This window comes from Capricornis sumatraensis, chromosome 14 (assembly GCF_032405125.1).
Source record: "Capricornis sumatraensis isolate serow.1 chromosome 14, serow.2, whole genome shotgun sequence".
NCBI classification, from domain to species: Eukaryota; Metazoa; Chordata; class Mammalia; order Artiodactyla; family Bovidae; genus Capricornis; species Capricornis sumatraensis.
In genome coordinates, this window is record NC_091082.1 from 84,017,303 (window position 1) to 84,039,706 (window position 22,404).

A 22,404-nucleotide genomic window follows, 5' to 3' on the forward strand; every position below is an offset into this window, starting at 1 on the left:
GGCCAGAGGCCAGGCTTCCCGGTTCTTCGTCCGTTTTCTCGCGGCCTGACTGCGTCCAGGGTTGCTGGGGGCGACGCAGCCACTCGGGAAGCCGAGACCGACCAGGTACCCTGGCACCCGCCGTGTCCCGGGCATTGGAGTCTGTGCCGGAAAACGATCGTCTCCCAGGGTCGGAGTCGGTTTTCTCCGGATGGATCGCCGTCCCCGCCTCCTAGCCGGAGCCAGGCTGCAAGGATACCGGGGGCCGGCGTGCTGATCCGCCGGAGAAGGCCACCCTCGGGCGCAGAGCGCACCGCGCAGGGCTGGGTTGCGGGCGCCCGGTCCCGGAGCGCCGAGAGGAAAGGAGGGGGTGCGGCGGGGGGGGGGCAATCCGTGGCTCAGCCCCCGGCCCCCCTCCAGGCGCTCCCGCCCGCTCGCCGTCTATGTGGGCACCAGCTGGCAGCGGCAGCATCTCTGAGGTGCCAGCATCTCCGGGAAGGCCAAGGAGGGCCGGGGGCTCGGGCGGGGGGCGGGGTGCAGGGCGCGTCGCGGGACGCCAGTCCTCGAGGGACTCCCGGCTTTATGAGGGTCCCTCCCGGCCGTCTTCTCCATTAACACCTTTCCTGATTGCTGAGAAGCTGGGAGGGCTGGACGCAGCCTCAGAGCCTGTCGCCCGGCCCTGGCCCGAGCCGGTGGCCTCTGCCCACCCCTTCTCCTCCTCCTCCTCCCGATTTGGAAGCATAAATAGAAATAAAAGACAGGTGGAGCGAGCTGCGGGTCAGAGGTGAGGGATTCGGGTCAATTCCGACCGAGAGGGAGAGGAGAGGAGAAGAGACACAGAGAGACCCACCCACCAACCACCTGATTATTTATTTGGATTCACAGAGGCCCCCTTGGCGAGATTCTGGGGACTGGCTCGCACCTCTGGCCGCCGCCGCCCTTCTTCTTCTCCCCGGACTAGCTTCTTGGAGGGAACGTCTGGACCTCAAGGTAAGATCTCAATTGGGGTTGTCTGATCCGAGCAGTTTTCCGCCTTCGGTGTGCTCCCGACCTCCGGGCGCCCAGGAGCGCCCCGGGCACCTACCGGAGGCGGCCTGGCTTCCCCGAAGGCCGCTGGGTCCCCAAGGCCGAGAGGAGCGGGAGGAGCGGTTGGGACGTGCTCCCCGGGTCGGGGGAGGCGCGCGGGGTCCTGGGCCGCACCTCGGAGCTGACGCGCCCGTTCTCTGCGGTGCAGCCACCATCGCGGCGTGAGCCACCCCAGCTCGCAGAATGCTGAACGGCACCACTCTGGAGGCAGGTGAGTTACCCGCCATGCTCTCTCGTGCCCGGTTCCCTAGGCCGGAACATTTATCTCTTGGGTGTGTGAGTGGGTGTGCACGCGCGTGTACCCGCCTTCATCGGGTGCGACGAAGAGGGGTCGCGCTTGCCCTGGAGATCGTACTGCGATCAGTAGGCTCTAAAATACGCGGTCTCGTTCAGAGTCCGCTGACATTAGTCCTGAAAGGCCCCTTTCCCTCCTCCGGCCTTGCTCTCCGAGGCCTGAGATTCTCGGGGTGCAGGCGCGGGGGCCGGAGGTCGCTGGGCCACTGCGCTGAGAGTTGTCGGGGCGCCAGGGATGCGCTCCGGTCCTCGGCATAGCTGCTGGGGGCATCTTCTCACGGGGATGGATGGGAAGGATGAGGCGGGTGGGGACAGGGTGGGGGCGCTAGGAAGAAGCCGCGTCTCCTCCGGAAACTGCCTTCACCCCCCATTTTTGGTTCAATCTGACCCCCGCGCAGCGGTTTCTGTGGGCGATCTCCGCGGACGCGGAGTGGGGGCTGGGGGGACGGCTCCCTTTATTCCGGCGGTGGCGGCGGGCCCGCCGCGCTGCAAATCCCAGGTGAAAGGGCTTCAGATTTCAGAAGCGCGGTCTTCCCCACCGGGCGGCGGGCCCTTAGAGAAGAAACCGGGGTCGGGTGGGGCGCCTTCCGGGGAGAAGGAGGCCCGTAGGCGCAGCGCGCACCCGAGGGCAGGGCCCCGCGCGCGCCGCGGGCGCGGGGAGCGCTCCGGGCCGAGGTGCCCGGCGGTGCCTGCCGCGGGGCTCCTTCTTCGCGCGGTAGAGCTCGCGAGGCCCGGAGCCCCTCAGCCTACTCCCACCGGGGCTGGCGGCCCTCCTCGGAGGACTGATGCCGAGGTGCGCGGCGCCAGGCTTGGCCCTGCCGCCTAGGTGTACCCACAGTTGCCCTGAGCCCGAGGATGGAGACAGGATTGGCGAGCCTCGGGGCCATCCCCTCGCTACCCCGCCGGGCGGAGGCCCCGCGACGTGCAGGGCTGGGTGCTCGGGTGCCAGCCCCAGAACAGCGCTGACTCCCCCGGCCCTGGGGTGCTCAGAGCAATGCTGGAAGCCGGACGCCTCTTCGAGAGCTGCACCTTTCAGACCAAGGAGGACCCTCCACCAGCTTAATAGGGTCAGGAGGAAAGGTGACCTCTGCCCTTTTAAGGGCAAACTCGGGGCAGAGCATTTTGACCTCCAAAATTCAGATCTAAAGAGACCTCGCTTGTGCTCACAATCGAGGCTTCCTCTCTCGACCCTGAAGCCTCCGTCAGCCCCTGGGTGAAGCGGTCCGTTCTCTTTACTTCTCTTTCTTTCTCCTGGAGAGGGACCCCGATACGGCCCTCGAGGAGATTCTGTGGACCCCGACCCTCGAGCCCAACTCCCATGCCCGCAGTCGCTGCCGTCCGCTTTCCTCAAAGCCGCCACAGGGGCTGGCGGAGCAGAGAGGGCAGAGTGGGTGAAGTGTGCTCCCTCGGGCGGAGAGCAGCCCCTGGCCAGGGTTCTGCCACCTTGCTCCAAAGAGAGCTTTGAGTTTAGACGGGAGACTGGAGGAGTCATTGTGGGCCTCGGACGGAGGCGGTCGCTGCACCTGTCCCAGCCAGAGGTGCGGGGACTCAGCCCCGGGAACTGAGCGAGCAGCACCCCAGCGTGTAGGGAGCACCCCAGGGCCGCCCCGCGCCCCAGCACCTCCTTTTGAGAGATGAAAGAAGGCAGAGACACCTAGACCCTCTCCTGGAAGTGCTTACTGTCCCTTGAGAGTGCGGGGGTGGGGTGGGGTGGGGTGGCGTGGCGTGGCGTGGCGTGGCGTGGGGTGGGCCATCTCCCGGAGGCTGCAAGACAAAAAGGTTAGGGCGTCCCAGGCCACAGCCCTTTTTCTGGAGCCGGGAGAGGAGGCAGGGCTGGACCCACCCCGAGCGATTTCTGATGGCCACACGATTAAGGAGGACCTCTCAAACTCCAGCAGCTCCCCTGCCTCACCCCGAGGTCTCCGCAGACTTCCTGCATTGGCAGAGAAGGAAGAAGGCGAGCAGTTGGCATCTTTATGGGAAGTTAGCAGATCCCACCCTGCACAGAAACTTATAACCCCAGTTTTATAAGAAAAAGCCGAGACAGCGAGCTCCAACCCGGAAGCTGATGGCAGGAGGCCCCCTGCCCTGCCTGTACCCGACAGTCAAGGAGCAAATCTGTGTATGCAGGAGAGGAATGATGGAAGCAAGGACTGGAGGGCTCACGGGCCTTCCGTGCCTGCTTCCCTGGAGACGCTTCACAAAGTTCTGGCCTCTCCTTGGAGTTGTTGGGTAAACCCTCACTTAATGAAGTCTCCAAAATTTCATCCCCAGCAAGAAGGCAGTGGTGTTCTCCGGCTCTGTTTATTTTTGTTGAGCAGGACCCAGATCCAGCAACAGCCAAACCCAAACCCAGTTCCCAACCTCCACCTGGGGGTGAAATGTGGGGGGAGTTAGCCCAGAAACTGGACAAAGCGAGTCCTTGGATTGAGGTCCCTGGTTTACTTTCCCTTGGAGCCTCCTTGGTTAAAGGATGTCCTTCTCAGAGACCCCTCCTCTTTCTTCTCCCCCCCCCTTCCCCCTCCTCCCCCTTCCCTTCCCCCGTCCTCGGCCTCCCCCTCCCTGGGCCCAGTCCCCTCTTGTGGAAAGGCAGTCTGCCCCTTTGTGACAGGACCTAACGTCTCTGAAAGAGGTGTTGCCCCCAGCCCCTGCGCTGGTGCACGTGGGTTTGAAAAGTTCATTGATTTCCATCCAAAGGGGCTAATTACATTACTTACAGTAAATAGCAGCCCTGCTGTCCAGTGGGGCTGCCAGAGTTGGGGGTGGGGAAGGTCTCCAGTTTAGTTCACTTGACTGGCTTCATTTTGTGTGTGTGTGAAATTGTGTTTTATGAGCTGTATTCTGGCACCCGGAGGACCGTAACAGCGTCCAGTCTGCAAATAACTTTTTTTTTTTTTTTTTTGACCCTGAGAAAAGAGCAAGGGGGAAGCAGGCGAGTCTTGGGTTTCATGGCAGAGGCGATTCCAGCAGCTTCAGAAGGCGATGCTTTGGGACAGGAAGTCGGATCGGCACCGTTCTCGTCTTCCTTCCTTTCTCCTCCCTCCCCCTTCTTCCCTCCCCCTTCTTCCCTCCCCTCTTCTTCCCTCCCCCTCTCCATCTTTCGAGATTTGGCCCCGGTTCCCGGTCGGGCTCCTCCGGGAGGGACGCGAGTCTGCCACCAGGGGATCCCTCGGGTGTCCCGGACCTGCCGGGAGAAGCGCGCGGTCCCCGCAAAGCCGACGGGGCGCGGTGGGGGAACGGGCAGCCTGGGGGAGGCCCGCGGAGGCCCGCCGGGTCTTCCCGCTCTCGGCTGGGAGCTGGGTCGGTTCCTGCAGCCGCTCCCCGCGTCGGGCTCCTCGGGGGCTTCTGGCGGTTTGCATGAATCGACAATATCCGAGTATTGTGGCCACTTTTTAACGGGGCCGAGGAGGGGCCGCGGCTCGCGGGAACAATCCCGCCTCTTGTGAGGCGCGGGGGCTGCCGTTCCGCCCGTCAGCTCTCACCTCGCCCTCCTCCATGCCGAGGGGCCCCTTCGCATCCTCCTCACCGCGCGGGGCGCCCACGTTTACAGGTCCCCAGTCCAGTCGGGGCAATGGGGCGCGCGCCCGGTCCCGGGATGTCGGGGGCGGCGCCAAGCTCGCGCGAGCCCCCGCTTCGCTGCCCACACGGACAGGTTTCCTCCGGGACGCGAGTTTCTCCCCCAGCCTGAACCGGCATCCCCCGGTGGCCACGCTGCAGTTGCACACACATCTCCAAGCCCACTCATCTCCAAGCCCTGTCCCCTGCACTGATTGTTCCAAGATTTTTTTTTTTTTTGCCAGAAGTAGACTCTAGAAAGAGAGGCTTTCCTAGTTCCTGTTCACTTTGGGGCTTGCTTCAGCCCCAGGTGGGGTAGGGAGGCCGTGGGGAGATGAAGCAAACGTGCTTTTAAAAAGTGAGTTGAAGTCAGGGGTAGGGGAGGAGAGGAATGCCTGCCCAACATTTATTTATTTGGGGTCCCCTCGAGCTGGGGACCAGAAAGTCCACAAGGAGGAGACGTGAAGTTTGGGGCTGGAATTCTGCGTTTCTTGAATCTGGGTCTGATCTTGAACTTGGACCAAACAGGCCGACTCTCTGCCTTCTGCGCCAGGGCGGGGACAATAAGGGTTCCTTTTTCCCTTTAAAAGGTGATTGCTGGGAACTCTTGGAAGGGCGTGTGTGTGTGTGTGTGTGTGTGTGTGTGTGTGTGTGTGTGTGTGTGTGTTGGGAAGTAAATGCCCCCTCCTCCTGCCTCCACCTTACCCCCCCCTCAGTGTTTGTCCCCGCTTCCCCATCACCAGGGGGTTGAGAGGAGTATGACAGGTCTTTGTTGTCTGAATAAAAATCCGTGGCGGCTCCGGGAGAGAACTCCTCCTACTAAATTATCAAAAATGGGCTGGCTTTAGTCTCTTAACAAATTGGACACCGCTCCGGCGGCAGGAGCAGTCCCCAACCCAACCTACAGGCGCTGGGAACTTGCAAGCAGCCAGGGGCCGCTGAAAATAGCACTTCTTTTTCTTCCTTTGTGTTCAAAATTATTTTCTTTCTCCACCAGGTTTTGCTCCCCCCTCCCCACGCCCACGCGGTTGTTCCCCGTTAGTAACTCGAGCTCTCGGAGAGGTCAGATCCGTCTGCTTCACCTCCTCGCCCCCCTTCCCGTGTTTGTTTTCTGCGCATCTCCTTCAGGGAGTCGCCGGGGCTGGCGTCCCCCCTGCTTCTTTTTTTCCGAGCAGACCCATTTCCACTGCGGCTGCCTCTTTTCTTCTTCCCCCTCTCCCTCAGTCCCCGAGCGTCTCGGCGCTCTCCCATCGCCCCGCCTCTGCGCTCCCCGCTTCTCCTCCTCGGATGAGCTGAGAGCCCCCGGGGCGAGTGTATATGGAAATAGTGGGGTGCCGAGCAGAAGACAGCTCGTGTCCTTTCCGCCCCCCAGCCATGCTCTTCCACGGGATCTCTGGAGGCCACATCCAAGGCATCATGGAAGAGATGGAGCGCAGATCCAAGAGCGAGGCCCGCCTGGCCAAAGGCGCCCAGCTCAACGGCCGCGACGCGGTAAGGAAGGGCCGGCGGCCACGGGAGCCAGGAGCCCGCGCGCGCGCAGGGGGAGCCGAGTCGAGCCGCCGAGGCGCCCGGGCGAGGGTGGCGGTTCGTAGGCGCGTCCGCTGCGATCAGCGGTTGGGTTATCTTCGGTTCGCCTGGCTGCTGCGGGGTAAGAAAGGGCCCCTTTCTGATAGAGCTACACTCCTAAGAGCCCGAGCTCGCTCGTCTCTGCCGCAGCTGGTCCGGGGGAAGCAGGGCTAGTCGGGCACGAGAGGATGGCGACGTCCTCTCCGGCGGCGCAGACGCCGGTCTCCTGGCCCGCTGGAGTCCTGGGCGCCTCCCCGGCGAGGGTCGGCGGCTCGAGGGCGAGCGGGTGCGGGCCACGGGCTGCGGCGCGCGGCCAAACGTCCCGGCCGAGCTGAAGCTCCGGGTCTCCAGTCCTTGGGTCTGGAGACCGGCTGTTCGGGGTGGACTAGAATGCGTCCTCTGGACGCTCGGGACGCGGAACGCGCAAAGGCCGCGATGGCCTGGGGATCTCTGGCGGCCCGGCTTGGTCAGCTCCCGGGCCTGGCGCGCGTAGCTTGCTGGGCAGTCGAATAGAAAATCCGGAGGAGCCGGGCGCCGAGCCCAAGCGCGAGAAGTTTCTAACCCTTCCACGCTGTGGTCGACCACGCTGTGTCGATTAGGCACGCAGGATAAAAGTCAGGCCCGCTTCGTAAAGAAAACTAATGAACAATCTCTGTGCTCGCCTTTCCCATATTACGAGCCGGAGAGGGAAAACGACAGACGTCTCCGCAGAGTTTCAGCCAAACTGAGCTGTGTAGATCCTCGGGCATCACACCGGGAATCGCAGCTGAAACTAAGCCGGTGGACAGACTGCCCGGGGCCGGTCAGCGGTGTTTGGGGTCCACCAAGTAGCCGAGATGGTGAATGTTTCTACATTTGCAAAAATGATTTCACTGCGGGGGGTGGGGGGAGCTGGTCTGAGTCAAGTGCGAAACTCTACTTTTCCAGGCCTGCCTGGGTTTCTTGGGGGAAAGTCCAACCCATTTCTGCTAGTCCTGAGGGAAATGTCCCGCAGTTAACCACCCGCCTTTTGTGGCTATCCCGTTTAAAAACAAAAAGCGGTAATGCAAACCCGAATTTCACGGCGGGGTTGCACTTAAGGCGAGGGGTCCCCTTCCTCGCCGGGTCGTGGGGACACAGGCGGGAAGCTCAAGGCCGGCTTTGGAAAGATTTTCAGTACAAAGATCTCCGAGGTATGTTTATGTTAGGGAATGGGGGCCTGTGTAGAGGCGATCGGATAACGGACCTTCCCAGGAACAGGTATGGTGCTCCCTTAGTAGAAGGACCGATAACCCTTGCAAGATCTGCCAAATATATCTCGATGGAAACAACGTCCACCACATTATGAGCACCAGTATTAAACCCTCTCCCTTCTCTTTTACTTTAAATGCTGCTTATAGGGATATTGAGAAAGAGAAATGTAATAGTGTTTGCTGAAAACCAGTATGTGCTTGTTCGGATCTCCCTTTCATCCTCCAACAACAATTTCTGTTGTTTCATTTCGGGCGAATCGAAAGCCACACTTTTAAAGTTTTAATTATTTGAGTTCGGAAACCTCCACCATTTATACAGTTCATGCCCTTCTAGCCCTTGTGGAAAAGGTTCGAGGTGACCGGCGGGTCTTTAGGTTGAGTCCAGGTTCAGACGGACGCGGCAGAAAGTGGCAGAAGGAAAAACTGCAAACATTTCCCCGATGCCTGCCTTCGCGGAGGGGCCCCTGACCGGCGGCGCTCGCGGAAACCGCGTGCACGCAGGGGGAGCTGAGTGTAGGGAGTCCTCGAGTCGGGGAGGCCGGGGGCTGGCTCTGCGCCGGGGACCCGCGTGGGGCGGCCCCGCGCGCTCCTCACCGCGCGCGCGCTTCCTTGCAGGGCATGCCCCCGCTGAGCCCGGAGAAGCCCGCCCTGTGCGCTGGCTGCGGGGGCAAGATCGCCGACAGGTACTACCTGCTGGCCGTGGACAAGCAGTGGCACCTGAGGTGCCTGAAGTGCTGTGAATGTAAGCTGGCGCTCGAGTCCGAGCTCACCTGCTTCGCCAAGGACGGCAGCATTTACTGCAAGGAGGATTACTACAGGTATTCCCACCCCATCCCTTCCCCGCCTGGCGGGGCCACCAGCCCGAGCCTCTAGGTCCCCTCCGGCTCTCCCCCTGCCCAGGGAAGCCCCCCGCGTGCGCCTTCAAACTGCAGCGTGCCCACCCCCGCCAGACCCGGGAGGAGGGCGCCGCGGGAGGAGGGCACCCCAGGCCTAGAGCGAGGTCTAGGCTCTCCCGCTCAGGCGGCCCCCGGGGCACCGCTGAGGGAGCTGGGCACGTCCTCGGAGGGCCAGTGAGCGTGTCCGCGTCTACCGAGGCTGAAGCGGGTTGGGTTTGTGTTTTCCGTTTGCTACGTACGAACTCAGCCAGGCCGGTGCCTTGGAACTGAGCCGGCGGCCGGAGCAGCAGCAGTAGCTGCTGGCTGTCGGGTTTTCGCGAGGGTGGCGGGAAAATCACCCAAATGACCACGAAAAGGAATAAATAACTGCTGTTGCCAAAACGCAGGCCACTCAGTTCGGAGATGCCCTGACCGCGGGCTGGAACCTTCCCGCCAGCCTCCCCAGTCGCCGGAGAGTGAACTGGCCGCAGCGCGTTCACTGATTCTGCTCGGTGTTTTTTGCCTTGGGGACCGCAGCGATGGGCAGGCGACACGGTTCGCTCTCGGCCGAGGCGAGAACAGTGGTTAGAAAAGAATTAGCTCGCCTCTGCGGAACTGTCTTTTCTTTTTCTCCCCCAGGGCTGTGTCTGAATGTCTTCATGCACACTCACACTTTCATAAATAACAACACCCTTCCTGTGAATGCCTTGTAATCGAGGAGACGGTTTCACTTGGCATCGCAATTTAATATTCTTAACATACTGTTGTGAGTTAGCCAGGGCACGGTTTGTTTGGGGTTTTGATTTGTAAAATTTTTACTTTACAGGGAAGAAAACTGAGGATCAGTTCCTCGATTCTTATTTTAATGTAAGGGTTCTTTGTCATATTCATCAGAGCAGGTCAATCAGCAGATAAAATGAATGTATATCCAAGAGGGCGTGGGTCCTCCGCTCCCGGATCTCCGTCTTGGGCGAGATGTGGCCCTGCCTTGGCCTCAGCTAGCTCTCTGACGCCGCTGTTTCCTTCCAGAAGGTTCTCTGTGCAGAGATGTGCCCGCTGCCACCTCGGCATCTCCGCCTCCGAGATGGTCATGCGCGCCCGAGACTCCGTCTACCACCTGAGCTGTTTCACCTGCTCCACGTGCAACAAGACCCTGACCACGGGCGACCATTTTGGCATGAAGGACAGCCTGGTGTACTGCCGCACCCACTTCGAGACCCTCTTGCAAGGAGAGTATCCGCCGCAGCTGAGCTACACCGAGCTGGCGGCCAAGAGCGGCGGCTTGGCCCTGCCTTACTTCAATGGCACCGGCACCGTGCAGAAGGGGCGGCCCCGGAAACGGAAGAGCCCAGCGCTAGGGGTGGACATCGTCAATTACAACTCAGGTGGGTGCCCACCCCATCCTGGCCGCCCCTGCCGCCCCAGCCCCGGGTCTGCCCGGAGAATTCCATCTGGCTTCTCCCCTAATCCCCCTTGGTTGCAAGAGGGCGCTTTGCTTAGCAAGACCCTTTCCTGGCCACAGCTCTCGGTCACTCAGAAAGAAGCTGGACGATGGAGTGAGAGAAAGAGGGAGGAGAGAGAAGGGGGATGGGGGAGGGGAGAGGGAGAAAGGGGGAGAGAGGCACCTTTATTTCGTTTGTGGCCAGAAATACATTCACAACCGTGGGGCTACGGCGACTTCCCCCAAACAGGCAGGGCCAAACCCTTGTTGCCCATTAGTTAATGAGCCCATTAGTTTCTGGCTCCCAGTTGGAGCGAAACAGCCCCAGGGCAATTCCTGTGTGGAGGCCAAGTTATAGATCCTGGAGGAGGTTTCCCTGAAAACTAAAAAAGAAAAAAAAAATCTTCAGAGCCCAGTCCCAGTGTGTCTAGAGGGGACAGAGGCTGTGGTCACCAGCCCAGAGTTAATCAGGGAAACAGTTGGCATGAGTGTTGAAAAACCAAATCCCTCATTTTGGTGCAGAGTGGCTGGAGGGGCGGGAGTCACTCTCCAGAGTCCATGTGAGCTGGCCTGCCCCTTCCCTGGGTCAGGGGACCATCCAGCCAGCTCACTGCTCCTGTGATAAACCCTCCAGACACCCAGACTGTCCCCCCTCCCCCCCTCCCCCAGCTTTCTCTCTTAATTAAAAACAAAACGCAGGCAGCAGGCCAGAAAGCCTTTTCTTCCTTGCTTGGGGGGGTGGGGCACACCTACCACTCATCAGTCTTACTCACCAGTACCCCGTTGTTGGCAGCCTGCCCCACCCCACTTGCCAGCCCCCAGGTGAGGATGGTGACAGGTCCCCAGGACCACAGTCTACCTCTAAGCAAGATGGAAGCTCTTCCTGTGAGTCCCAACCCCCTGGAAAAGAGGTTACAGAAAACCCTGGAGCTCACTTAGTGGCATCCTCAGGACTGGTTTGTTGTTGTTCAGTTGCTAAGTCCTGTCTGACTGTTTGCAACCCCATGGACTGCAGGCCAGCAGGCTCCTCTGTCCTTCATTATCTCCCCGAGTTTGCTCAAACTTGTGCCCTTTGAGTCAGCAATGCTATCCAACCATCCCATCCTCTGTCGCCCCGTTCAGCCTTTCTGACTTTCGGTGCCCAGCCCCACTGGACGTTTTAGGAGGAGACTCGGGCTCAGGGAGTCCTTTCTGTCGGAAAGGACCTTGGGGACCTCATGGTGGCCACCCCGCTCTGTTACCAGGCACACCCAGATGCCAGTGGAAGGGTGGGCATCCCAGAGCATGGATCTTGCCTGTTTTTCTCTTCCAGTCCCCACGTACCTGGTGTGGTGCATGAGCCGCTGTGGCTCAGTAGTAAAGGGACGCTGTTCCCCCTCATAAATGACTTGCCCAGGGACACTCAGCCAGTGTGAGCAAGCAGAAACGGGTCCTGCTCCGAAGGGGGAATGTGCCCAGCTCTCCCCTCAGCTCCCTCCTGGCTCTGATTTCACAGATGAGGGATAGCGGGGGTGTCCCCGAGAAGGTGGGGACCTTTGTCGCAGGGGTTGAACCCTGGGTCACTGGAGAGGGAGGGCCGACTTCTGGCAGCAGACATGCCTAGATGGGTCAGTGTCCCGCAGCGGTGCATCCCTGGGTTTTGCCAACCCCCTACTGGGGGGTCAGGGCCTCCTGCTGCCCCTCTGCGCCTCGGCCAGCAGGCTGATTCGGGGCCACGATGCCCAGCGTGGTTACTTGGGCTCCTTTGATGCATGGTCCCAGGGGCGGCCAGGCAGGGCACCGATTGTTCTTTATTAATAGAAGATGACATCGGAATCTCTAGCCACTCACCAAGGCCCTAATGCCCTAATTAGAGAGAGGGAGAGAAATAGAAGAGAGGGAGAGAGACTAGTCGGGTCTGCAGAGAGCAGGAAGCCCCTGGCTCCCAGAAGGTCCAGAAGCTTGGGGAGGAGCTTTCTAGCCAAAGGCGGCAAGCCTGGTTTCTTCGATTGTTTGTTTAACCTAATTAGCTTTGTTTGATTATGCCTTGATCTTACTTTACGTTAGAAAGATGCGGGGAGCTTTAAGGACAATAAAACTGTGTTTCTCCTGCTTCTCCGAGGAGCACCAGAGAGTACAGATTTATTTCTTAAAAAGAATGAGAATCTCTTTCCTCTCCGACCATTCCACTTCCATTTCCAATTCGGCCATTAGTTTGCAAATTAAGTCGCTGCAAGGTTCTGGAGAGAGCTGATGCTTCTGTTCATTAAGGAGAGAGAGGTTGCAGAGGCCTTCGGAACACAGCCAGTGTGCATCACAGAGCTGGTAACTCTTAATTAACGTCCACCGCATCGCTGCGGGACTTTCCCCAGAGACACGAGCAAACAGCATACAGTTCAGATCTGGGTGAAATAATCTAGAGAAACTCGGTTAAAGATGCCTCACCAAAAATCAGCCTACCGCTAAAAAAAAGTTTATGAAGCCAGTGCCCGTTTGTTCTTACAAAGAAATGCTTCAGTGAATTAAAACCACATTAAAAGCGCAGAAAATAAAATGGACCCACAGTTTTAGCTCCTTATTTTATCTTTCTAAGCCATCTCTGCTTAAATGTAAACTAGTCTCAGAAAAGGGTCACGTTGCTACTAAGCAGATCTGATTCACACACTGATGATATTTTCAAGCACATGCACACAAAATATGTTTGTGACGCAGAATTCCAGAGATGTGAAGCTAAGCAAAGATCCGTAAATGTCTGACATAAGGCAAGTGCCTTTCCTTGAGACTGTTCCTAATTTACTTTATCATCTCTTTGTGCGGATGGCAGAGGGATATTTTAGAAAGAGCCACAGGAAGTCCATTTGGGATGCTGGTTTGAGATGAAGCCCTCCGGGGTGAGAAGAAGATTTAGTCTAGGGCCGATAGCTCTGGTTTGGGTAATTTATCATTAGTCGAGAGACTAGATTTTTGCCATTTCTTGAAATCTCCCCTCCTTAGGTTCTTTCTTGGCTTCCAAACTTCCAAAGCTCCCTGACGTTGTTAAATTAGCCTGGCACTGACCCCTAGTGGTCTCTCTGGGAGCAGTTCTCAGAGGGTTTCGTACCTTTAGAAAAGAAACTCTCTTCGGATAGGTGACCATTTCCTAAGTGACCAGAGAATAAAATAGTTAGATCTTCTTATTAATTTTATAGTGCCAGATGAGTGTACTCACAGGTGTATATTTAAGACAGTCTTAAGAGAGTTATCATTTCATCTCATAATTCAGTGGTGGGGGGACCCCTATAGCTTTAAAACGGGGGAAACAGGTCACCTGCAAGTTTACACAAGACATTTGTAGTTAAATTTAAGTAGTTTAGGCTAATACACCGAGTTACTCTGTAGGTGACACAGACTTTGCTATTAAGTGGCATAATATAACTGATCCCACAGTTTGTTTATATGAATACCATCTTAATCAAGCACTAACTTAAATCTTTTTGCACACTGAATTGTATTCTGTTTGAAAACAAGTCCCATAGTAGTGTTTAATACACTGAAATTCTCTACTGAGTTTTAAATCAGCCATAATGGATACAGAATGCATATTCAGAGAAGTAGTTTTTATCATACCTATCATTGTGTGTGTGAAAAATGTCTATAATTATTTTTCATTAATTCATTTTAGAGACTAATGAGTAATGGAGTTTGTTTAGGAATCAAACTCATTTCTAAGAAATAGTAACTTGTGGGTGAGGGTTGATGGCTAAGGGCATTATTTAAGTACCAAGTTAAGTCTTCTGCCCCAGTGTAATATTCAGTTCAATAAGCTATTCAAGAAGAGTTACATATCACTCACCTAGGATAGGATTGAAATCTTATCTGAAGAAGCCTCCAGGGACTAAGGTGCACCTCTTTGACTGTTTTGGTGTGGCTACATTTATAATCTGGTTGTGAAATATAGCTCAGTTTACTGAGATAAGTATGGTTTTATGGTAGGTCATAAGATGCTGTTTCATCCATTTGGGGATACAAAAGGGCAATTCTGTAGAATATTTGAACTTGACATCTCTCCCCGGGGGTGCAATAGGATAAAATGTAAAACATATTCTATTCTCTCTCTTATTTCTGGGTACCTGGTGCCCTTTCAGTGGGGTTTAAGGAGTCTCTGTTCAACCTTTGGCTATGTATATCTAACTTGCAGGCCATCTGAAGTTGATCTGACTTTGCATGAGTAATCATTGATGATTTTATGGATGAACAAAAATTCAAAATCTTGATGTGAAGCTCGTTGAATTCCTGGCCCTGTGTTGGACGTCGAGGGTCTGATGGCGAGCATGATAGTGTCTTTCTTGCCAGGAACTCACCTGCCCTCTTCACGGGGCTCATGGAAATGTGAACAAAGGCGTCATTAGTTCATGCCTAGTCTCATGAGAGTGGGGAGAATTTAAGTGGATTTTGTGATGCAGGTGACTCTTGTTGTTGGGTCTCTGGATGTACACTGATTCACTGAAAGCGTTTTTTTAAAAAGTAATTCTCACCAAAGCATTGGATAAGGGAATAGCAACCCACTCCAGTATTCTTGTCTGGAAAATCCCATGGACAGAGGAGCCTGACAGGCTACAGTCCATGGGGTCACAGAGAGTCGGACACGACTGATCATGCACGCAGGTATATAGTATTTTATCAAGCAGAACGGAACAACTGATCGTAAGAGATGTCTCACATTCTTCAAGATTCTGGTTTCTCCCCCAGGCATGTGATCATGTTGATTTTAGATATTCTATTACAGTGAACTAAAATGCTGGATGGTCAGTCTGAATATACATCAGATAAACATCTGAAGTAAGGTGTAAAGGAAAAAAAAAATTGCCATGCCCTTTAAATTTCGAAAGTTGGCTGAATCGGTAAACATTTAGCAAAGTGTTTTCCTTGTAATCATATTTCTTATGCAAAGCTAGGAGGTTATCGGAAATGACCTTTTAAATGTGCATCTTTACATCCTGGGGATGAAGACTTTCAGGCTGGTTTCAAAGGCTGGGTTGTTTTGCCCTCAGTGCGGAGGGGGCTGTGTGTGCGGGGAGTGTAAAGGTGTCACCCCTCCCCCTGGCCTGCCAGCCAGGGGCACAGCTCACACTCCGGCTCTCACAGGACCAGAGCAAAGAGGGCCACCGTCCGAATGGGACATCAGCATCTCTGAGCTGGGAGATGTGAGGAGAGATTCTGGCATGAACCAAGTGAACACACACCTGGGCTCTTTCTCTTTCAGAAATATCTATTCCAGTGACTCCGAGGGAAAACTCTCTTCATCCTGGTTAGCCCCATGTGAACCAGTTACCACTAAACGTCCTCAAAAGTAATATTCTTCTGGTTATGTAAGAATCTTGCAGGTTTTTATCTTGTAACTTCTTCCCCTCTTCTTTTTAACTTTTTTCTGAAAACATTCTAGGATATGCAGAAAAGGCTGAAAATTGAAACTTAGATTCTTCCTTCTTGGGGGGTTGGGGCAGGGAGATGGCTCTGTAAAACTTTTAGACTTGAGAGAGCTGAAATTACTGGCTTGCATAGGATATGAAACTACATGTGAAACTACACCTCGTTTCACAAATACAGACAAAACGAAGAATCTCTGAAAACCGAGTGTGTGGAGGGCCAGTGCTCATACACATCACACAGTAGAAGAGGGTTTGGGGTTTTTTTTTCCCCTTTTCACTCTTGGAGAAGATTTCTCTCACTCCCACACGTAGACCTCACTCATCTTCTCAAGTCTTTCTGGCAACCATTAAGCCAAAGAGATTAGATTTATCTCATAATTTATCTAAATGTATTAGATGTATCTAATACTTTTCTAACTGCATAAACTTCCAGTGGGTCCACACTTAACAGACTAGTTTGGCGACTTGGGGTGATTAACCTCCTTCCTTTGTCTGGATCCTGCTCGTGATTGGGTCGACAGCTTTCTCCACCGTTGCTGTCCTGTCACGACAGGAGCATGCCACCTGCCACCTTTTCAGCTAAAGTAGGCCCTTGCACTGAGCCCCTGTTTTCGTCCGCTGTGGCTGCCACAGGTTGTAACGAGAACGAGGCCGACCACTTGGACCGGGATCAGCAGCCTTACCCGCCCTCGCAGAAGACCAAGCGCATGCGCACCTCCTTCAAGCATCACCAGCTGCGGACCATGAAATCCTACTTCGCCATCAACCACAACCCGGACGCCAAGGACCTCAAGCAACTTGCTCAGAAAACTGGCCTGACCAAAAGAGTTTTGCAGGTAAGAAACGTCCATTGTTGGCTGTGCCTACAACTTCCCCTTGCAGTGAAAATAGTTCTCGTCCCTGTTTGAGTCCTGTTCTGCTTCTCATTCGTTTACCTTACTTATCTCCCTAGAGAGTGTACCAAGCTTTTGCAGGGGCTTCCCGGAGACTGCCCAGAGAGCGAGAGACCCAGGGTCTCCTCAAATGCAGCCACATCCTCCCTACAGATGGGGAGAGAGGCCCACAAAGCCAGCTTGCCCCACTGCTCTGCAAACGCGGGTGGTGCTGTCTGCACAAGCTGTGTCTTTGGAGACCTCTGTCCACGTCAGGGTCAGTGCGCACACACCTGGGGAGACCTGCTGCTACCCCCTTATTTCAGCACACTCTTGGCGGCCTCACTCCCCCGTTCCAAGCTTCCAAATTCCCGTGGATCCTTTTGGTCAGCTCCTGAAAAGCCACAAGCATGGTTAGCTGTCTCTGCAACCAATCAGAGCGAGTATTTTCCCATTGTAACCAACCGCATTTGACCACTGCATACTGCAGTGAGACCTGCTGGCCCAGTGCCTTGCTAGGCTCATCATGGTAAGAATGTCTAACAGAGACCTGATAGTGGGTGGCTGGAGGTCGCCTCTGATGCTCTCACCCTCAGTGACAGACAGCAGGCGTTTTAAATTCCACGCACCCGTTTCCGGTTGCTTGGAGTCTGTGGCCCTGGAGGTTTTTCCTGTGCACGGAGTACTTGGCATGTGTCAGACTCAAGAACAGCCAGAAATCTGTTTCAATGATGTTCATTTCATGCGAGTGATTCTAACTTGGTGAAACATCCGCTGACCTCGCCTGTCCTCTTTCTGGAAAGACAACCGTTGAGGGATGAGGGTGTATTTCCACCGCCCCCCCCCACCCCCTTGATCGCTGTGCCTTCATTTCCCCAGGGTATCTCCACTTAACCATCTGTGCCCCCAAGCGGCATTCGTTAATGCTGGGGGTGGGGGCCCCTGTGCAGCTAAGAGGGTATTTGTAGTCTTACTGGGATTACTCTGTTGTCAAAGAAAGCAGAAAAAAAAAAAAAAAAAAAAACCAAAACAAAGGTGGGAGGAAGGCCCTTCTCCCCCAAGGAAAATAAACATTTAAAAAGAGAAACGTATATCCAAAACAGAATTAAAAAAGAGAAAGGGAAAGAAAAAAAAAGGAAGTATAAAAATAAACATCGGTAAAGAAATCCATTGGGATTGGTTTGCAGGTTTGGTTCCAAAACGCACGAGCCAAATTCAGAAGGAACCTTTTGCGGCAGGAGAATGGGGGTGTTGATAAAGCCGATGGCACGTCGCTTCCGGCCCCGCCCTCGGCAGACAGCGGCGCGCTGAGTCCACCGGGCACTGCGACCACTTTAACAGACCTGCCCAATCCCTCTCTCACTGTAGTGACAGCCGTGACCTCTAGCATGGACAGCCACGAGTCCGCGAGCCCCTCGCAGACTACCTTAACGAACCTTTTCTAACATTGGGTTTGGGTTTTTTTTTTTTAATTCTTACTCTTCTTTTTATTATTATTCTAATGATTATTTTATTATTTACAAAACGATATTTTTTTCCCTCACCCACAAGATACTTGGCAAGTAACAACGACAGCTTGGTGTGTAGTGTCTTGCAGCCACTTGGCAAATGAGTTTACAGTATCGTCTCCTTTACAAAGTGTATTATTATTTTTTGTCTACAAAGTGTATTTGGATTTAAAAAAGATTAATTAGATCGTTCAGTCGGTAAGGGGAATTTTGGAATCATTCTAATAAGTGCCTCTTAAAATTGTATGTTACTTATTTCCAGAATCTCAAAGGAAAAAACAAAACAAAGAGTGGTATTGTGATGGGCAAAGAATCATATTCCCAGTTACATAATTAGGCTAATAAGGAATCAGATAATTGACTAAAATTATTTTTTAATCTTGCAACTGTACCTGTACTTATGAAAGTTTGGAAACTGCACATTGTCTTTTAAAAAAATTTTTAAATGCAAAAAATGTTTTAATCATTCCTTTTTCTTACAAATGAGGAATATGGTTAAATAAACAATAGCTAATTTAAATATTAAAGATTAATTAGATGGAAAAATCTAACCAGGAATGTGACTTTTATTTTCTCTTAGGGGTATAGTCCCAACAAAACTTTCTTACTAGTTAGTTATTGCTTTTCAACCTTTGAAAAATACTTAAACCTCCTGTGTATCCATGAAAATTCCCAACAGAATTTGAAATTTTATACATTTAACCTTCTCAAGCTGATGATAGGTGTGAAAGCATTCTTTCTAAATTATTTTTCCCCAGGGAAAATGGAAATAAGCAAAATATAATTTTTTAAGAAGTTAAAAAAAATCAGTATAATTTAATCGATAGCTCGTAATTGGCTTTAGCTGTACCATGATATTGTATCTGGCATTCTATACAAATAAAACAAAAAACTTAGTAACTAATATTAACAATGAAAATTCTTTGGTTTTGTTTTGCTTCATTTTACTTCGGCACAGGTTGATGTATTTGTCAGAAAAAAAAAACAACAAACTTTTCTGACGTTAGAGATTTGAAGTTCTTAGTTTAAAGATAAACTCAGAAGCCTTGTGGATGCTAATCTGAATATATTTCCTAGTTTACAGTAGCATTTTTTTTTCTTTTAATTTAAGCTAAAATCTTAATGGTCTGGGCAGTGGTGAATGTTCATCTATATGCTTCTGTTGTAGTTAAATATCAATTAGATTGTGGATTTCCTAAAAAAAATAAAATAAAAAAGAAGTCAAGATATATGTCTTGCTTTAGTGGATTGTTAAGAATAACTTTGCACATATTCTCCACTTTTCGGACCCCTTAAATCTCCTCTGGCGTTCGAAGTGGTTATTTAATAGATTTTAAAGGTGTCCTTCTGGTTGTATAAATGTGTGGTTACATATTGACAGTTCACTGCCCACATTAAAGTGCATTATTGTAACTTTTGCTCAGGGTCTTTAGAAAATTAGCACAGAAAGTAGCTTATTTTTTAAAAAAAAGATGATGGAAGATAAGTTAACACTGTAACAGAAGAAGGTGTGTTTGCCATTATATATTTAGCAAGTGTGGTTATCATCTTATATGGAGCTTAAATCTTGACTTTTCATATTTCTATTACATTTTGGGCATTTACCACTAACCAGACCAAACAACCTTGGTAAGGCTGAGATCTTATGAATACACTTTTACAGGTAAAATATTGATACTTATAAATTTTGTTCTTTGACAGAACAATATATGGTACTATAGATCTACTTTATTAAGTAGACTAATTATAACTCAGCTCTCCTATGTGCCTTATGAGATAACTCGGACGTAAGTTTGTGAAAATTCAGGATATATGTGTTGTTTGTTAAATTAACTGTTTTAAGCCCTTTTGACACCTCACTAGTTTTGTACTGTTTTACCTCTTATTTCTGAAACTCTTTTTATGGTGTATCCTGTTAGAGGGGACAGACATGTCATAGAAAGCAGTTGTGCACTCTCCAATATAGTTGATAAATTCAATAATCTTATATATTGAGCTTCGTGTTTATAGTACAGTAAGTGGTCTAGCAAAATTGTCCATGTTTCTTTGTTTATTGAGAAATGCATTGTATAGAAACTATTTCCTAAATATTTATGGACCAAACAGTTGTGATATATCCTATTAAATTTGTGTGAATAAACCATTTTGAATCTAAGGACTTTTATTTCACATCAGTTTTATTTAAGGTTTAACTGTACTAGTGTGTTTTTGATATCTATTTGTAAAAGCTGTTAAAATGGTAATACCAAATTTATTAATATACAGACATACAAATAGTTTTTAGTTTTCCAAACTTATGGTTCATTTTTCGTTACCATTGCATTTGCAATGCAGTTCAGCTTAGAATTACCTTTAAATATATTTTCCTACAATAAAAGTAATGCCCCATGGATTTGACTCAGCCTGATTTTTAGAATTAAAAAAAATAATTAGCAGAAAAAGTAATTGCATGAAAAGAAACCTTAAATATGATTAAGTTTCATGTTAGGTCTATTGAGCACAAATGGATATTTGTAAATCTAAATAGAAATTGAAGACCCCTAAAAGCCAAGTTGCTCTGGAGTTAATAAATTGTCACTATGATTTTTTTCAGGGAGAACAAATCTTGGGGCATTACAGCCAAACATCCCGACGTTTGAAAATTCCCTAAAGTATTAAAAGAAGGGGAAAAGTTTGATCGGAAATCCACTGCAGTGAAGACAAAGACAATATTAGGTTATGATAATCATACATTAAAAGATCTATTGAGCCAAAAAGAGAGAGAGAGAGAGAGAGAAAGAGAGAGAGAGAGAGAGACCAAGAGACTTAAATGTCATGTACTGAATGTTAACAAAACTTCTGTTCTTTATGATGTCTAACACAAATGGAGGCTTAAAATTATATGATTTTAAACAAAGTAAGACAAACCGTGTATAAACCAGAGCAGCCAGGCAGTAATATGCCCACCCCATAGGTGAAGAAAATTATTCTTGGGGGAAAAAAAAATCCCACACATTTGTCAAGCACAGTACTTGTAAAATAAAGTCCAAAGGCATTCATTTCACCTGCTTGCTAATGTCTTTTAGTCCTATCTGTTAATGACATTTTCCAACTGTAAATTCAAAGAAAAGCTATCGCTCATTTAAGAGGATAGGGATCAGACCCCAGTGATTTTAGCATTATTGTTTATTACTTCCTTCTGAACCAGAAATCTCTGCATGCACGTCCACATCTGTCAGTTCTAGTGTGCACCTCTGTATGATGACTTCTCTTTGCTGTTTCTTGTATGATAATTAGCTTTCATTAATAAACATCTTATTCGATGGAAACATAGTTAACTTTATGTTAAACACACACTTTTGGAATTAATTTTGAACACTGTCTTAAGAGGCAGCACAACCCATTTCCAGCTTGTTATACTTAGGAAAAATTCCAAATGATATAATGAGGTTAAGTTCTGGTAATCTAGGATAAAATTATTTACTTGGTTTTGGACTTTTCATGACCTTTTATTTGTTGTATTCAATTGACACATAGACTAAAAGTTTTTTTTATTAAAAAAACCCCAAATTACAACATAAACAAACCTCAGTATACTGTCATGTAAAATTTCAGCAGCTTTTTTAGATGATTAGGGTAAAATTTATAGATCCTCTGTAAGTTTACATGTTTGCTATGCAATGAGCAAATTTTTTGAAAGTACACAAATATATTCTGAACTGTGATGAGATCCTGTCTTTGCATGGTTCAGATTACATATGATATTACAAACAAAAGAGCAAGTGGAAAGAAAAATATTTAGGAATGAGGTTTTTAATGGTTAAAGGGAATATTTGAAGATAGAATTTTTGAACGACTCATATTTAGCTGCGTATCCAAAGCATATGTTAAACAAATTAACATATACCTTTCCAGAAATTTTTTCATTATGATGAAATTTTTATTATATACGAATGAACCCTATGTAAATGACGTAACTTTTATGAATGATAGACATTAAATATTTCATTTACATGTATTCTCAGAATTTCGAATGTTTTCTTAAATGCTTTCACTTCCTGAATACTAAATAAGAAAAAAAAATTTAAAAAGAGAGAGCAACTTACTAATAGTAAAAAAAAAAAGCAGTGCACCATGACAAGTAGACTGTTTTGAATGATGATGAAACCTGTTCCTTTTGTCAGTAACTTGAATGTTTATGCCTCACTGAAACCTCATCCACAGCTATAGTAACTTAAACAGCTTTTCCGATACGTTTCCAGCCAGTTTATTCCAATCCTTGTCCTCCCGCGTTCCTTCTTTCCCTGTGCTGTCACCCATGGCAGTTTCGTTTAGAAATATTTTGGAACCTCGCCTGGTTTTACAGACCTTTAAATATTTGTCTGGAATGTGAAATTCGGGAAGAGACCACAGAGGGAGAGAACAGAGCTGAAATTAGGCGTCTGAAAAAAAATAATGCAAATTTGAAACAGGCACATTTTTAAAGAGGAAAAGAAAGGAGCGTTAATTGCGAGTGGGAAGAGAAAGAAGCACTCGGTGCCGAATCCGAAGGTCAGTGGTGCTTTCCCGTGATGGACAGCGGGCTCTGAGTCTGCAGGACTGCACCCTCACTGGTGTGGAAGAGAAGGAC

At 50.5% G+C, this 22,404-nt stretch overlaps 1 protein-coding gene across 4 annotated transcripts; it reads left to right on the forward strand.

The window, feature by feature from the left end:
- Positions 1 to 1,248: 1,248 nt before the first annotated feature.
- LHX9 (LIM homeobox 9) lies at positions 1,249 to 20,445 on the forward strand. Of its 4 annotated transcripts, none has more exons than XM_068986243.1 (6): positions 1,249 to 1,276; positions 6,287 to 6,405; positions 8,328 to 8,530; positions 9,617 to 9,972; positions 16,049 to 16,251; positions 17,475 to 17,732. In XM_068986243.1, exons 1-6 carry the CDS (start codon positions 1,249 to 1,251, stop codon positions 17,730 to 17,732), a joined length of 1,167 nt encoding a protein of 388 aa, XP_068842344.1. The 4 variants fall into 4 exon arrangements, with proteins under 4 accessions (XP_068842344.1, XP_068842346.1, XP_068842343.1 ...); XM_068986244.1 differs by lacking the exon at positions 1,249 to 1,276 and adding an exon at positions 10,110 to 10,115 and having other exon boundaries at positions 6,289 to 6,405; XM_068986245.1 differs by lacking the exons at positions 1,249 to 1,276; positions 17,475 to 17,732 and adding an exon at positions 20,389 to 20,445 and having other exon boundaries at positions 6,232 to 6,405.
- The last annotated feature ends 1,959 nt before the right edge of the window (positions 20,446 to 22,404 follow it).